The 14,246-nt window shown below is 53.6% G+C and overlaps 2 protein-coding genes and 1 long non-coding RNA gene across 6 annotated transcripts; 2 read left to right on the forward strand and 1 right to left on the reverse strand.

Annotated features, from left to right (window-relative positions):
* LOC131673207 (uncharacterized) lies at window positions 1–1,972 on the forward strand. The gene is made up of 2 exons (XR_009302689.1): window positions 1–81; window positions 167–1,972. It is a non-coding gene; the product is annotated as an uncharacterized LOC131673207 (long non-coding RNA).
* A 136-nt stretch (window positions 1,973–2,108) lies between these two features.
* On the reverse strand, window positions 2,109–5,400 carry LOC131673206 (alkylated DNA repair protein alkB homolog 8). Of its 2 annotated transcripts, none has more exons than XM_058951029.1 (7): window positions 5,065–5,400; window positions 4,755–4,986; window positions 4,558–4,680; window positions 4,282–4,482; window positions 3,809–4,200; window positions 3,569–3,724; window positions 2,109–3,492 (listed from the first exon to the last, which is right to left on the reverse strand). In XM_058951029.1, the coding sequence occupies exons 1-7, from the start codon at window positions 5,176–5,178 to the stop codon at window positions 2,911–2,913; spliced, it is 1,800 nt and encodes a 599-aa protein (XP_058807012.1). In that variant the 5' UTR covers window positions 5,179–5,400; the 3' UTR covers window positions 2,109–2,910. The 2 variants fall into 2 exon arrangements, with proteins under 2 accessions (XP_058807012.1, XP_058807011.1); XM_058951028.1 differs by having other exon boundaries at window positions 4,282–4,485; window positions 5,065–5,396.
* On the forward strand, window positions 4,204–14,030 carry LOC131673205 (histone acetyltransferase KAT6A). Of its 3 annotated transcripts, none has more exons than XM_058951027.1 (8): window positions 4,204–4,307; window positions 8,355–8,599; window positions 9,159–9,359; window positions 10,179–10,510; window positions 10,696–11,080; window positions 11,158–11,299; window positions 11,375–12,008; window positions 12,087–14,030. In XM_058951027.1, exons 2-8 carry the CDS (start codon window positions 8,554–8,556, stop codon window positions 13,260–13,262), a joined length of 2,916 nt encoding a protein of 971 aa, XP_058807010.1. In that variant the 5' UTR covers window positions 4,204–4,307; window positions 8,355–8,553; the 3' UTR covers window positions 13,263–14,030. The 3 variants fall into 3 exon arrangements, with proteins under 3 accessions (XP_058807010.1, XP_058807009.1, XP_058807008.1); XM_058951026.1 differs by lacking the exon at window positions 4,204–4,307 and adding an exon at window positions 6,387–6,525; XM_058951025.1 differs by lacking the exon at window positions 4,204–4,307 and adding an exon at window positions 6,409–6,525 and having other exon boundaries at window positions 8,358–8,599.
* The last annotated feature ends 216 nt before the right edge of the window (window positions 14,031–14,246 follow it).

Consider the following 14,246-nt stretch of genomic DNA (forward strand, 5'->3'; position numbering starts at 1 on the left):
AAGAGGTGGTCCGATGCCAGTCCCGAACTGAAGAGCAAATACGAAGCTATGGCTGAGAAGGACAAGGCTCGATACGAAAGAGTGAGTGTTGTTTGCGTGCGTCGATCGACTCCGAGTCACAGATGCAGTAATCTCGTTGCTAATCCGACTTCTCTCATTTTTACAGGAAATGACTGCGTACAAAAAAAAGATGAAGGACGGCCCAGGAGTTGGAGCACCGGCAGCGGCCAAGAAAGCTGAAAGCGAGGAGGAGTGGGAAGATGAAGACGAATAGCAAGGAGAGTAACGATTAGCCGGACGCACGTCAAAAATCTCATCTATCACCCCGTGTCCTTGATCCCGATGCATACCTCACCTACTGTACATACCATTGACCTTAGCGTGAGCGTACTTACACCACTAGGAGAACAAATAACTAACCACCAGTCCCCCCAGACTGTTTTCACAATAATTATTAAAAAACAAAATGAGGAATCAACAACTACAACAACCGCGATTATAATAATTATTTTAAAGAAAAAAAATTGTATGTGTGAGTGATTTATGATAATGATGATTACGCGAGAGGAGATGCGTTAGTTGTATGAGTGACATTTGTATTTTAACATATTGATAGTAAAACATGTAAAGTGGCATAAGATAGCGAAAGGATTAAACAAGAAAAAAAATAATAAAAATGAAACATTTGACGAGAGGTAGAGAGAAAAAATAAGAGATGGTGCCCACTTTTCTGTCTTGGGGTGGAAGGCGCAGGGGCTCAATTATCGCTGACTTTGTCTCCACTCTATGTTTACAAAAAAAGTAATAAAACTATGAAATCATTTGATTTAGTTATTAATATGAGTAATGATAAATGAAAAAAAATAAATAAAAGCAGAAAATAATGGAAGGGATATATGTATTGATCGATGAAGTACGTTCCTGCACTTCCAAAGGAATAAAACTCGAGGAACGTTGTCAGTTCAGTTCATTCGGTGCCAGCATAGTTTGCGGTTTAATATTATTAACGATGAAGGAGCAGTTTTTTTGTAATTACTCGACATTTTGTACAGTATACCTCTTATTCTTTAAATAATTCTCATGCTCGGATCGGCGGCTGAGTGAATCGCGCAGGTGGAGAGATAGTGGCTTTACCATTTTTTCCTTTTTGTTTTTTTTTTTTTTAATTTTTATTTTATTTGCGATTCTAAACGAGGAGTGTGTCGATACGCTGCACCTCGCTGTACCTGTGTAATTTATATCGATGTTGTGTAAAACCACTGACGGTACGACTTGATCTCGATCGCGAGCGTTACAATGCGATCCTATGTATATTGCATATATATACATTGAGTCGCAGTAACATTGTGCAACGCGCGTGATGGAGCCTAGAGTTTAATTAGCCTGCGAATGCGGTTTAGCGAGCGAAAAGAAAGTCGAGTGAAACTTTCTTTGAAATCAAAACGAAAAATATTAACAATTTTTTTTTCGAAATTTTGTTTGCTCCACGGCCGATGAGCAAATGAGTACTTCTCTCGATGATGTATTGCACAGAAGTGAGGGAAACGAGTAAAAAAAGGATTTAAAGTGAGATGAAGGGTGGCTGTTGTGCGTACATAACGTAAATCATTGTTATTCCACTCCTCTCAAATGTAATATGCTGTTTATCGTTGGAACGGGGATTATAGAGTGCTTGAGCCTGTTTTATCAAACTGTATTACACTCTCGATTCGTAAAAATTCATTCTTTTTTTATTATTATCCAGCGTCTATTGCGATACAAGATTATCAATGTAATATTTGAATTCTCTTTCTTTTTTTAATTCGACTGACGAATAGCTTCTGATTTGTATTGCGATCTACTACTGGCGCTATTTATGTTTGATTTAATTAATCAAAGAGATCATCGGTCCCTGCCCCTTACCATCGTTATATCCCCTTCTTACAAACATTCATTTTTGTCAATAAAAACGATATTTCTTAAAAACGACAAACTTTTATAAGTATTTTTTCGAAATTTAAACGACACTCGTGAAAAAAGTAAACATACTTGAACTAAGCGTTTATCGTTGGAGGAAAAAAACGACAAGGTGGTGTGTCTATAAACTTCGTACTGCCTTACATGAAAATCATTCTGGTGTACAGCAGGCTGTATTATAATAAATTATTGTGGTTTCTTATAATGTTAACATTCCTAGGTCTTAGTATGTACAGATTACCTAATCGTCGTCGATTAGAGCAAACTATATAAGATACTGATGAGCTACAAGCTCAATATTACTTCAAGATTTTATTGCCAGGATGATGATTATGATAATTATATATGTGAGAAAAATATACCGGAAGCGTATCGCTGCTTCTTCGCGCAATCAGACTGATTTCAAAAAGCACATTGTCATAAAAAGAAGCTCTTTTCTACCACTTTCAGCATTAAACTCTTCGTCTCCCCTAATATTTAGCTGTCATGGAAAAATTATATAATTGTAATATTAGCATAAATAACGCGATAAAGTGCAAGAGCAAAGAATAAAGCAAAGAGTAAATGATTGAGAAGGCTAAAACAAGTTTTCATGGGAGGGAGCTGGAGGACTAATACTGTAAAATATAAAATTGTAATATTTTAATACTGATTTGCAGATGTGCATAATTTTTAACAATATAGCTGGGTTAAGATGAATTGTACTGATGATAGTGACAAGCAGATACATTGATGGTGATAATTAATAAGAACAAATTTAGAAAAAAAAGAAAGAAGAAATCTCATGACGAAAATTTCCTGTGTTACTTTAGGAAATATCTTAGTTTATGATGAAAACGTTTGTTTTGTATATCTTATAGGGATTAAATAAACTTTTCAAAAAACAAATCAGTTTGTTTTAGTGATGGTATATATATTTACATATGTACACATTTCATTGGGATTCGAACAATTTCATTTACAGTCAACTTCCGTTACAGACGTTTTCTCAAGTACTATACACCAGTTTCCTTGGTCGTAATAAACCTTTTGTACTTTGGTTGACGGTACATCAGAGCATAACTTTTCCAACTCTCCTTCTTCAAAAACATGATAAAATCGTAAAAAGTCTCCGCCACCTTTTCGTTTCCACGGTACGAGCATGTCGCTATGAGTAAATTCAGTTCGATTCTCGTGAATCGGAAGTGTCAAATTGTTTTCAGTCTTACGATACTGCACGTCATACTTGATGCTTGTGTCGTCCTTTTTCGTTTTACTCGCGCCGAATTTCAAGTATGTCGACTTGACAGAATCCTTATTCTGTTCCTTGGCCCACACGTAAACAAGTGCTCTGCCACTTGGTCTAAGGACTCTCATGATCTCACAAATTGATTGTTTTCTGCGTTCGTTGGTTGACAAATGATGAATGACTGCGATGCATAATACTGCATCTAAAACATTTGATCTGTACGGTAGTTGAAGGCAATCGGCGAATATTATTTGAAATCCTCTACTTCGGCATATTTCAGCAAGACCTGTGCTACGATCACAGCCCATCTAAAATGAAAATATAAAGTTTTTGTAAATTATTATAAAGTACAAGAGTTAATGAATAAATAAAACAAAAATTTACTTTAAAGACATTTGTGTGTCCTTGCAGGTATTTCCCATTACCGCATCCGACATCCAACAGAAGTCCACCAGTTTCCACGCCTTCTATAAATTTTGTCACGTTAGGCCATTGCTTGTGCCTGGTTTCGTTGAAATGACCCGAGATTTGCTCGTATACCTGTAATAAATTCATTGATATTAGATTGATAGTTTTGTAAATACATCAATACTGTGTGGTCTCGAGCAAGAATTTTATACTTACATCGTGTACGTATAGATTTTCAAGTTCTGACGCGACAGAATTGTCAATAGGCGTTACTTTGAAGGTCTTTTTTCTTCGGCTATCACAGTACTCAGGATATTTACATTGACAATCACCTCGGTGAACTTTTCGAAATGTAAATGAAACTCTAGTGGCCCGTGAACGAGTTGAAAAACCATTGTCTGTTCGAACATTATCATTATGCCGAGGGCAGATACCGTGGCTCCAAGCGTAACGGGATTCGCCGCTTATGATCAATAAAGATCTCGCAGGCAAATCTAATGAAACTTTCTGATCACCCTGCTTAAAATCCATTACATATGCTGAACCCAGAGAAAGAGACAGTATTGGATCTTCAAACACACTGTGAGTGTCTATATGGGGTGGAATTCCTTCAAAATACTAAAAATTAGTGTTCCCAATTCATTGCTTAAATCAAAAATCAAATTTCAAGTGATACTTGTGCAATTTACCTTGACCAGGCAGATATCTGTTGATTGTAAGTTGATCATATTTGATATTTCCACAATCGTTCTTGTCGAATAAACTTTGCAGAAATTTATAACTTGTTGGTATTGGATTGATGGGATTATCTACATCCACTAAATTATTATCGTACCTAAACTTATAGCCAAAATGTTTGACCTTGCGATTCTTCAGAAGTGAATCTACATCTACTGTTATAAATTACATACATCAAATATTTTTCAATTTGATAGTTAAGAATAACGATATACAAAAATTCTCACCATCTTCTTCATTCCAATTGATACTTTGTAATAAAATAGACTCTTCTTCTGGAGAGATAAAATCTGTTATAAGCCTCAGACCTGGAGGTAACTCATTGCCAAATGGTTCTTCAATACTGGGAACTAAAAATGATGCTTACAGTACAATTAAATTTTCAAGTTATAAAACAAAACAATTTATCAGGAGTGAGACTTACTGTTTTTGATAAAAATTAAATAAAAAACAGTATTTTGATTTGGCCCTTGTGCGATCCCATGGACTTTATTATAAAAATCTTGAGCATTACACACATTAGAAAAATTAACAAAACTGTATGATTTTTCTGGGGGCATGGTTAAACTGAAGTTAGGTACTAGATTTCCAATGAATTGCTCCAAAGCTTCTCTCTGGAGTCCAGTTACCAAACCAGCATTACATATTGCTATGTACTGGATAGAAACAATAAAAATTAACGTTTGTTCAGGACACTAACCGAGAAAGTGTGTAGACTAAAGATATATTTATACCTGTGTCGGTGTTTCTGAGCATTCAACATCCATATCTCTAGCTAGTCTATGCTGAGCGCGTTTTTGTTTCCGGACGCATTTTCTAATTGATTTAATACTTATATGTTTGTCCATATTCAAATGGTAATGTAAATACTGTTCAAATTCGTGAAAACGAAAAACTTTTTGATATTGCACAAACAGGTTATGAATCTGTCGGTTTACAGTGTATGTCGATTTCAGATCAGTTTTGTTTGAGATAGCGTTTAATAATAAAACAAGAGGTTAACCGAAAGTACAGGAGCAATCAACAAATCCCTCTACTACAAATAAGGTCAACCGCACACGTGTTTGGTGTAGTTCAACCCATGTGGTCACTATACGGTCTTCTGCTTCTGCCAAGTTTCACTATGAAATTTAGCTAGTTGATCGACAGATGGCAGTATCGTCTACGCGATTGTACTAGAAAGATTCGGTTGGTATCTTTGGAGTTATCTGGTAGAGTTAGTCAGCAGGAATGATCAGCAAGTTCCCAAGTGAACGTGCTGTAGACTATCACTCGCTACCACTCTCGCCGCAACTCGCTGATCTGGCCTGCGTCGAACCATAGACGTCATCAGGGAAGAAGGAAAAGGCAAGACGATCGAGGACTTGGCGGTAGCGGCCGTTTATTTTTTTGTCCACCTGTTGGAGTTGAGAAACACTGACGTGACCCACACGGGCGATCAACAAAGTTCTCGTGGCTGAGAACTGAACCGCGCCACGCATTATGGTTACGCTTTAAGTGACTTGTCGCTACGACGTCGGCTAGAAGACAGAGCGGAGAACGAGCGCCTGTTGCCAAGAACGCGGCGTTGAGGCTGCCGGATGAAGCCTCGCATTTCTATTGTTTTCCGAAGACGAAACGATGATTGCTTTGATTTGAGAGCCAGAAAGACTCTCTAATCCGAAAATAAACAAACTGCCGTGAGAAGAAATCGATTGTCACTCGAAGCCATTCGGCAGGTTTCTCTCGGGGTTTCCTTTAAATCTGTTTTCTCTTGAAAGGAGCCCACTCGAATAGGCTTTCAAGTGGCTTCCGAAAGTTAAGAAACGCAAGGGTGCTCGCTTTCGGCGCGTGGTTCTCGGAGGTGAGGCGAGTCCGAACGACGAGCGTTGGTGGCCGAAGATCGGTTGCTCGGCACGATAATCCAGCGAGCAGGCGCGCGTCGGGCGAGCGCCGACTCGTCTGCCGCTCGGCGCGAGCGAGCAACGGGGGAAAATTGGTGGTGCGAGCGAGCGAGAACGCGCGCGCGCGCGAAGTGAAAGCCGCGCGCGACGAACGGCAACGCGGCCGCGACCGAGCGCGTTCGCCCAGTCACTCCGAGACGCCCGAGCGAGTAATGCGCCTCGCCGCACTCGCCTCGATCTGCGCTGTCGTACGCTGAGCCAAGTGTGACGAGTGTGGTGGCTACGGTCCCCGCGTCGCTTCGCCGCACACACGTGAGTATGCGTCCCCCGGTGAGAGGGCTCTCCAGGCGGAAAAGTCGAGGTGGCTTTCCGCGGCGAGCGCGCGCGCTCCGGCCGTCGTCCTTTCTCCCGCGGCTCGGCCCGGATTCGCAACCCAGATTTCCCAAGACCGGCCGCGAGTCACGTCGCGAGTACGCTCGCGCGGATCCGAGTGAAAGTGAGCGCGATTACGTGCGGTTACGAGTGGCGGCGCACGCTCGCGCGCCTCCAGCCGCGGAAGCCGGAGCGCCGCTATCGGCGCGCCGATTTCTCGCGCGAGCGGAAGCGGCTCGCGGGGTGCAACGTCTTTGGTGGGCCGATGCGCGCGATCGAGGTCAAGTTCGACCCCGGCGTCGTCGTCGTTGTCGCCGTCGTCGTCGTCGCCGTCGTCGTCGCCGTCGTCGTCGCGCGGAGAACGGCGGCGAAAAGTCGAGCGAGCGCGGGCTGGAAATCGTCGGAGCGCGGTTGCGCAACGCGTAGCGAGCGCAGCTCGCAATAAAGCGGCGCGGGCGCTCCGTGCGCCTTCGCAACGGCGCGCGATTCCGCAAGCGCGCCGCCGCGACGCTTGCCGTTTCGCCGCGGGGGTGGAAAACGAGGGCCGAGCCTCGCGACCGGGCGCGCGGCCAAGGCGAGCGAGTCTCGAGATGCATCCGCCGATCGGAGATGCGCGCGACGTCGCGTTTTGACGAGCTTAGGTCCGGCGCGGACAAAGCGAAACGAGAGAAAGGCGCGCCCGCGCGCGGCTGACCGGTACTGCCCACGCCGAGCGCGACGATCGGCGGCGGATCGATCGGAACGGTGCCTCCGCGAAAGAAGAGAAATTTTCGGGCGACAGCGCTCGTCCCTGATCTTGAGCCTGTCGGCCAGTGACCGGTTTCAGCGATATTCCGCCGAGAGCGAGGGAGCATTTGCATACGCTTGACCGCCGCTGAACTTTCGACTCGTCGCCGGGTCTTTCGTCGTTTCTCCTCTCGTTCCTTTTTCGCGGACAGCCTCGCTCGGCCGGGAATTCGGTCGTCGAGGATCCGCCGCGCTCTCCGTCGGCGGGCTCGGGCGGGTCGGCCCGGGAGCAGGCGACAACCGGAGTCGCGCACGTGCGCCGTTGCGGCGGCAAGCGCAGGGGGAGCGGAATTACGCGACTCGCCGTTTTGCAACGCGCGACTCGCTCTCGCGAACCGCTGCTCGCCGCGAAGGGAGAGTGAAAGGCGCGACGCGAGCCAAACACATCTCCGGCGATTCGTTTTCTCGCGTTCGCCAGCCTTCTCTGCGCTCCGCCGAGCCAGACGACGAGGCGCGATTTTCGACCGGTGGCGTCGGGGCGCGGAGGCGCTCCGTCCCCCGACGAAGGCGGACGACGCGCGAGGAGCGACGAGTGCGGCACGCCTCTACTCTCGCCTTCGGTAGCGCTGGAATCTGGATTCCGGTCGCGCGCCGCGGCGGTAAATTCGTCTCTCCTCTCGACCTCCCGTGCGTCTCCCATCGCCGCTTGGACCGCGCTGGAATGTCGGCGCATTAGAGTAGTCGTGCTTTCTAAAAATGCTCTTGCTCCTTTTCTTCTCTTCTCCTCGTCCGTCCTCTGGCCCGTTCGACGCTCGCTCGGAAGCTCGGCGGAATTTCACCGGCGAATTTGCCGCGGGGGCCGCGCTCCGTCTATCCTCGGGAGCGGGACGCTCCGGAAAAAGTGAAACGTCGGAGGGTCCCCGCGCGAAGAGAGCGGCTATTGAATCTCCGTGGAAAGTCCTATCGAGAGAACTTTCTAAGCGACGAGCGCCGCTTGGAGCGTTCGCCAATGTATACACGTACGCATACTCCGCTGTCCGCAGCAGGCCGAGAGCAGTCAGCCAGCCACTCGAGAGGACAAACGCCGTCCGCTTGCAGATCCGACCGGCGGGTTTCTCGAGCAGTGCGACCCACGATGCCGTTCTGCTGAGTGCCAGTAGCAGTAGCGCCCGCAGCAGCAGCAGCAGCAGCAGCAGCAGCAGCAGCAGCGCCCACAGCAATAGCAGCAGCGCAAAAGTCAAGATGACGTTCGCCGCAGTGGCCGCGACGATGGCGATGCTCGCCCTTGGTAAGTGCGCGCGACGCGAATCTTGGGCACGACGCGGGGCAAAGGGGAACGCGGATAAATCCTGCCGACTAAGCCGCGGCCTCCCCCCCACCTTTCGTCGCGGGCTCCGATGAGCGCAGGACGGCGACGCGCGTCGAGAAAATGCAGGAAGTCGATCGCCTTTCTCCTCGCCGCTTGTCCGCGATTAGAATAGCAGGCCAGTCAAGGACGCGCTGTTTCGCAAGCCGCGCAGCTGCACGCGCCACGCCCCCTTTTCTTCGCGCGGGACAAGGATGTTTGTGCGCGCACACGCCCGAAACCCCATTCCCGCGAGCCGATTTTCGCTGGACGAGATGCCGCGCGAGCGACGGGGATGCCGTCGCTCGCTGGATCTCCACTAATCGCCGGCGCGTCCGCCCTGCCGAGAGAGCCTGCAACGGAGGGAGGGCCCACCGGAGTGCAACGAACGTTTACGCGGAAAATTACGCGGAAAATTACGCGGCGGTGGGCCGGGGAAATCGGCGAACCCGAAGCGAGTCCCAATCGTGCCCCGACCAAGCTAAAGTCTCCTGTGATTCAGCGAGCAGTGGCACGGCGCAGATCTACACGGGAGCAGCAGCGGAGCAGCCGGTGAGCCTGGTGCCGGAGCAGCCGGCCGTCGCCGAGGCACCGCTGCAGGCCGACAGCGACATCGTCACGCAGACCGTCTACGGCTTCCTCGACTTCACCACCACCATCGGCAACACCGTCATGGTCTTCAGTCCGCAGTCCGCTCCCGCCGGTGAGCCTCGCGACCGATCGCTGCGCGCGCGCGCGCTCAACCAACATTCGCCGACGCTCAACGAACCGCCCGCTCGCGCGCCTTCTATCGCTTTTTCGCCGGTCGCGCACCGCGTGCTCCTCTCGTCGGCCGTCATCCGGAGTCGTACGGGCGAAACCTCCACGCGTTCGGCAATTCGGGCGAGTAGCCATTCTCTTCCGGGTGCACCGCTCGCTCGAGCTCGAAGAGCGTTACCGACGCGTTGTTCGACCGGACGAATCGGACGGAAGTCGCAGTACGACCGTGCATTGCACGTGTGCTCGCGAAGAGAAAGGGGGGGATAGCGCGGCGCCGTGAACTGCGATGCATAATAAGCTCAAGGAGGCGTGCAGTCGTTATCCAATCGTTTCGATTCGGCTGGCGCTGTGGTTGCGTCAAGCCCTTGCGCAAGCCCTCGGACCGACGCGCGTTGCGATCGTGCATCGCCGAATCGAAGTCGGAGCTGTCGAGGCGCGCACGACCTTTTCTCGATCTCTCGTCTCCGCGCGCGTGAGAGCTCGAAACGCGAAGGTATCACTCTCTCTCTCTCTCTCTCGCGCCGCGTCATCGACTCGACGAGGCGGCAAAGGAAGCACGGAAAAAAACGCGTCGCTCGGTTGCACCGCGGCCGGTTCGTTGACCCCTGCGCGCGCGAGCACCGTTCCCAGGCGCGCGCGACTGCGGCGGCAACAACGATCGCGCGGTGCACGCGAGAGAAAGCCAAGTTTCGGCGTCGCGCTCGGCCGACTTTCCGGCGTCGACGGGCGCGCGTCGAGATGGCCAAACGTCGACTGATTGCAGAGGGAGGCGGCGAGCAGCCGGGCGGCGGACCGGCGTCGCCACCGTCGGCCATCGAGACGAGGCCCGCGGCGGCGGCGGCGGAGGAGGCCGCGAGGCCCGACATCAAGCCGAGCAAGACGCGCAAGAGCGCGGAGACCAGCAAGGACGGCGAGCCCGCGGTCGGCGACTCGGCGGCGCGCCCGGAGCTGGCCACCAGGACGCCGGCCCAGTCCACGCTGGTGGAGGTGCGCGCCAAGGCGGACGACGTGCCCGGCGTGAAGAACAACCTGGCCGAGCCGGAGTACGACTTTCTGTCGAAGCAGCCGGCCGAAGTGGTGGACGAGTCCTACAAGGTGCGTGTCGCGGCGCGCCTTTCCCACGCGCGCGGCTTGACCGCGACCTCGATGCGGCCGACGGCTCCTTTCCACTCGCGCCGGCCGCTCGCCCTTTCTAACTCGCGTCGCCGCGAGCGCGCTTTGTTTCGTCGGCGTCGCCGTCAGCCAGACTGAGGCTTCGTTTTTCGCTGCGATGATTGCAGCTGATCAACCTGCGGCCGTCGGCCAAGTCGCTTGGCAGCAAGCCGCGAGCGTCGGCCAGGTCCAACAAGGAGAACCCCACGGGCCTGGTGACCAAGCTGGGCGGCACGATTGTCAAGGACGGACTGACGACGGTGCACGAGACCTCGGTGATCGGCACCTACATCAACGGCAAGTACGCCCAGGTGCTGCAGAGCTCGTCGCGCGTGCTCGCCCCGGCCAACGCCAACAGCCTCCTCGAAAACGCCAACAAGATCCGGCCGAGCAGCAGCCAGCGCATCCTCAAGACCATCGGACCCCATCAGAAGATCAAGCAGCAGCAGCAGCAGCAGCTGGAGCCCGCGCTGCCGGTCGACGACGAGCCGCCCAGCCACGCGGAACAGCCGGGTACGTTGCCCTGCCCCTCGACCCGACTTGCGCCTCGACTGGCACCGATCTCTCGAACGATCCGTCTGCCCCGACAGGGCGACCAGGTCGGCGACACCCCAACAGCCCGGCGAGGCCCAAGTTCCGCAGCAACAAGATCGCAGCCGGCGAGGAGTCCGAGCCGAGCAACGAGCCCGCTGCACGCAAGAATCGGCCGGCCGGATCGCGGCCCGGCTACAAGTGAGTGCGAGGCGGAGCGCGCGGCTCGCCGATCGCCGGCGCTCGGGCTAATTGTCAATCCGCGGACGTGCGCAGGAACCGCTCGCAGCCGGCAGCCACGACGAGCACGGAATCGCCAAGCGGCGGCCGGCGTCGCAGCGGCTTCCGGCCGTCCGGCGGTAACGGCGGCGGCGGCGGCGGCGGCGGCGGCGGCGGCGCCGCGACCAAGCACCTCAAGGCCGCCAAGAGCGAGTCGTCGGCGCCGCCGTTCGTCTCCAACCCGGCCATCAAGTCCAAGCTGCCGCGCACGCAGGGCCGCTGGTCGTACAAGACCACGCCCAAGCCGCGCATCGTCATCCGCAAACAGGCCGGCGACGAGGAGGCGCGGCCGGCGGCCGGCCAGCAGGCGCCGCCGCCGCCGCCGGCGCAGCAGCAGCCGCAGCCGGCCCCGGGCGCCGAGGCCGGGCCGGGCGGCGCGGCCGCCACCGAGGAGGCGCCGCCGTTGCCGCCGGGCGCCCAGCGCAAGGAGGGCGTCGAGTACGACGGCGAGCTGGACGGCAGCGAGAGCGAGGACGCGGCCATCGTGAACGTGAGCGTGCAGCAGAGCGAGGCCCCGCACGCCGACAAGCCCCTGCCCGTGGAGACCGTCAACGTGGAGATCTCCACGGCCGCGGACCTGCCCGACGTCTACTTCGAGATCGCCACCGTCAAGTCGCCCTACGCCTTCCAGGTAGGCGCTCGTCGTTGAGAAAAAAGCAAAGTCGAGCGGCCGAGATGACGCGCGAGGCGCGCCACCGTGTGCTTGCAGGTGGGCACGAGCCGCAACACGCGCTACGTGACGGTCACGTCGACGCTGAGGAGGTCGTTCGCGAGCGCGGAGCCGTCGGGCCCGGCGGCGCCGAGCGAGCCGCTGACGGAGAACATACTGGCGCCCAACACGGGCGCCGCCTACGAGAGCAGCCTGCCGCTGGACTCGTCCGTGGCCACGCTGCCGCCCATCACGCTCGAGCCGAGCATGGCCACGCCGCCGCTGGAGATCCTCACCGAGACCTTCTCCACCACGCAGACCCTGCTCAAGACCCACCTGCTGCCCGTGGTCGCGGCCAACGGCAGCACCAGCACGCGGCTCACCCTCGTGCAGACCTACAACATCGCGCGCATCGTCACCGCCACCAAGACCCTGCCGCCCTCCGAGCTCTACCAGTTCGTGCCCAGCAAGACCCTCAACGAGTTCAACTCGCGGCTGGACGAGGCCGGCAGCGAGCTGCACCTCGAGCTGGACTTCGGCGACGAGGAGCGCGGCGACGACGAGGACGCGCCCAAGCGCGTGCTGGCGCCCGGCGCCGAGGCCGAGGCCGAGCTGGACCTGCTGGGCAGGGGGCCGCGGCCGGCCGGCCAGCCGGAGCGCGGCGTCGCGGCGCCCAGGCAGCCCGAGCAGGCGGCGGCGGCGGCGGCGGCGGCGAGCGCCGAGCAGGCGCAGCAGCTGGCGCTGCTGAAGCTGCTGCAGGGCCAGGCGGCGGGGCCGCAGGTGATCACCACCTCGCGGCCCGTGGTCAGCCTACAGACGCTCTACGACTCGCACGTGATCCCGCTGATCAGCAACGGGCAGACAGTGCTGTCGACCATCAGCCGGGCCGTGGGCACGGTGCCGCGCACCAGCTACGAGTACGGCGCGTCCACGCTGCTGGCGGCGCCGCCCGTGCCGCAGCTGCCGCTGTTCCCGCAGCCGGTGGCGCAGCCGCAGCTGGCCGTCACCAGCCTGCCGCTCGTGCAGCAGACCCTGGCCACCGTGTCCGACTCCAAGGTGCTCAAGCTCACCTTCGGCGCCAAGACCGCCTACACCACGCTCTACTCCACGCGCCTGGTGCCCACCGAGACCACCACCTACGTCACCTCCACCATCGCCCTGCCGCCCAACGTGCCGCCCTACCCGGGCTACTTCCCGCCGGCCGTCGGCTACCCCGGCTACCCCTTCGTCGGCTAGGCCGCCCGCCGCTCGGCCGTTCTTGACACCTACCTCGGCGCAGGCCCCCCTACTTTCCCTTCGTAGCCGGCAACGACCCTAACGTGCGCACCACGGCAACTTGTCGTTTCGTCCAAATTTTCACCAGTCTAGATTCGCGTTCAGCCAACACAACCATTTAAATTATTGTCTATTTATAAAGCATATTACATATACATATACGTATACATAAATATATATATATATATATATATATATATATCGATCGAAGCAAACTTATAGTTGTGTTTAGCTTTGCGAGCGATGTGTAGAGCGCTCGAGCAAGGAAAAAGCTCCGATTTGCATTCGTGACGAGTGCGTACCGCGCGCACTCTCTCTCTCTCTCTCTCTCTCACTCTCACTCTCTCTTTCTCTTTCTCTCAAAACGATCTGTTAATGACGCGACATTTCGCAAGCTAGTACGCGCCTTTTCTAAAGCGACCCACATACGCAGCTCGAAAAAAGGAAGGAAGGCGATTGCGGCACGCGCGTACAAGAACAATCGCCAGTACCTACTTGAGATTCTCCTCTTTTATTTTCTCTCTCGTCCGTGAACTCTCGGGAACGGTAAATTATGTGAAAAAAAAAAAAAAAAAAAAAACCACAGAAAACCATTGGTCGAGGTGCTCTCGCGCGACCACATTCGAGGATGCGCGTTGCTAAGAAATTGTGCGTCCGTCCTTTCTGGTATTGTGTATCATTGCGCAGCGCGCGTCCTATGTACCATTGTGTATCAGTGATTTTTGTAAATAAAGAATCGAATAAATCAAATCCAACTGCGCGGCCTCGCACTCAATCGCACACTCATCCAGACTGACGAAAGCGCCGACGGCCGCGTAGCCTTCGGCTGTTGTGCGCATTGTCACGACAATGAGCCAAGCGCCTCAAGGTCGCGCCGCCGGGGAGCGCAGGATGCGACGGTCCGCCTTCGAGGAGACCGATCGCGGCGCCCATTGCGCAAGCCAA

The sequence above is a fragment of the Phymastichus coffea genome, unplaced genomic scaffold (assembly GCF_024137745.1).
Source record: "Phymastichus coffea isolate CEN01 unplaced genomic scaffold, Cenicafe_Pcof_1.1 PCOF00170, whole genome shotgun sequence".
Taxonomy (NCBI): domain Eukaryota; kingdom Metazoa; phylum Arthropoda; class Insecta; order Hymenoptera; family Eulophidae; genus Phymastichus; species Phymastichus coffea.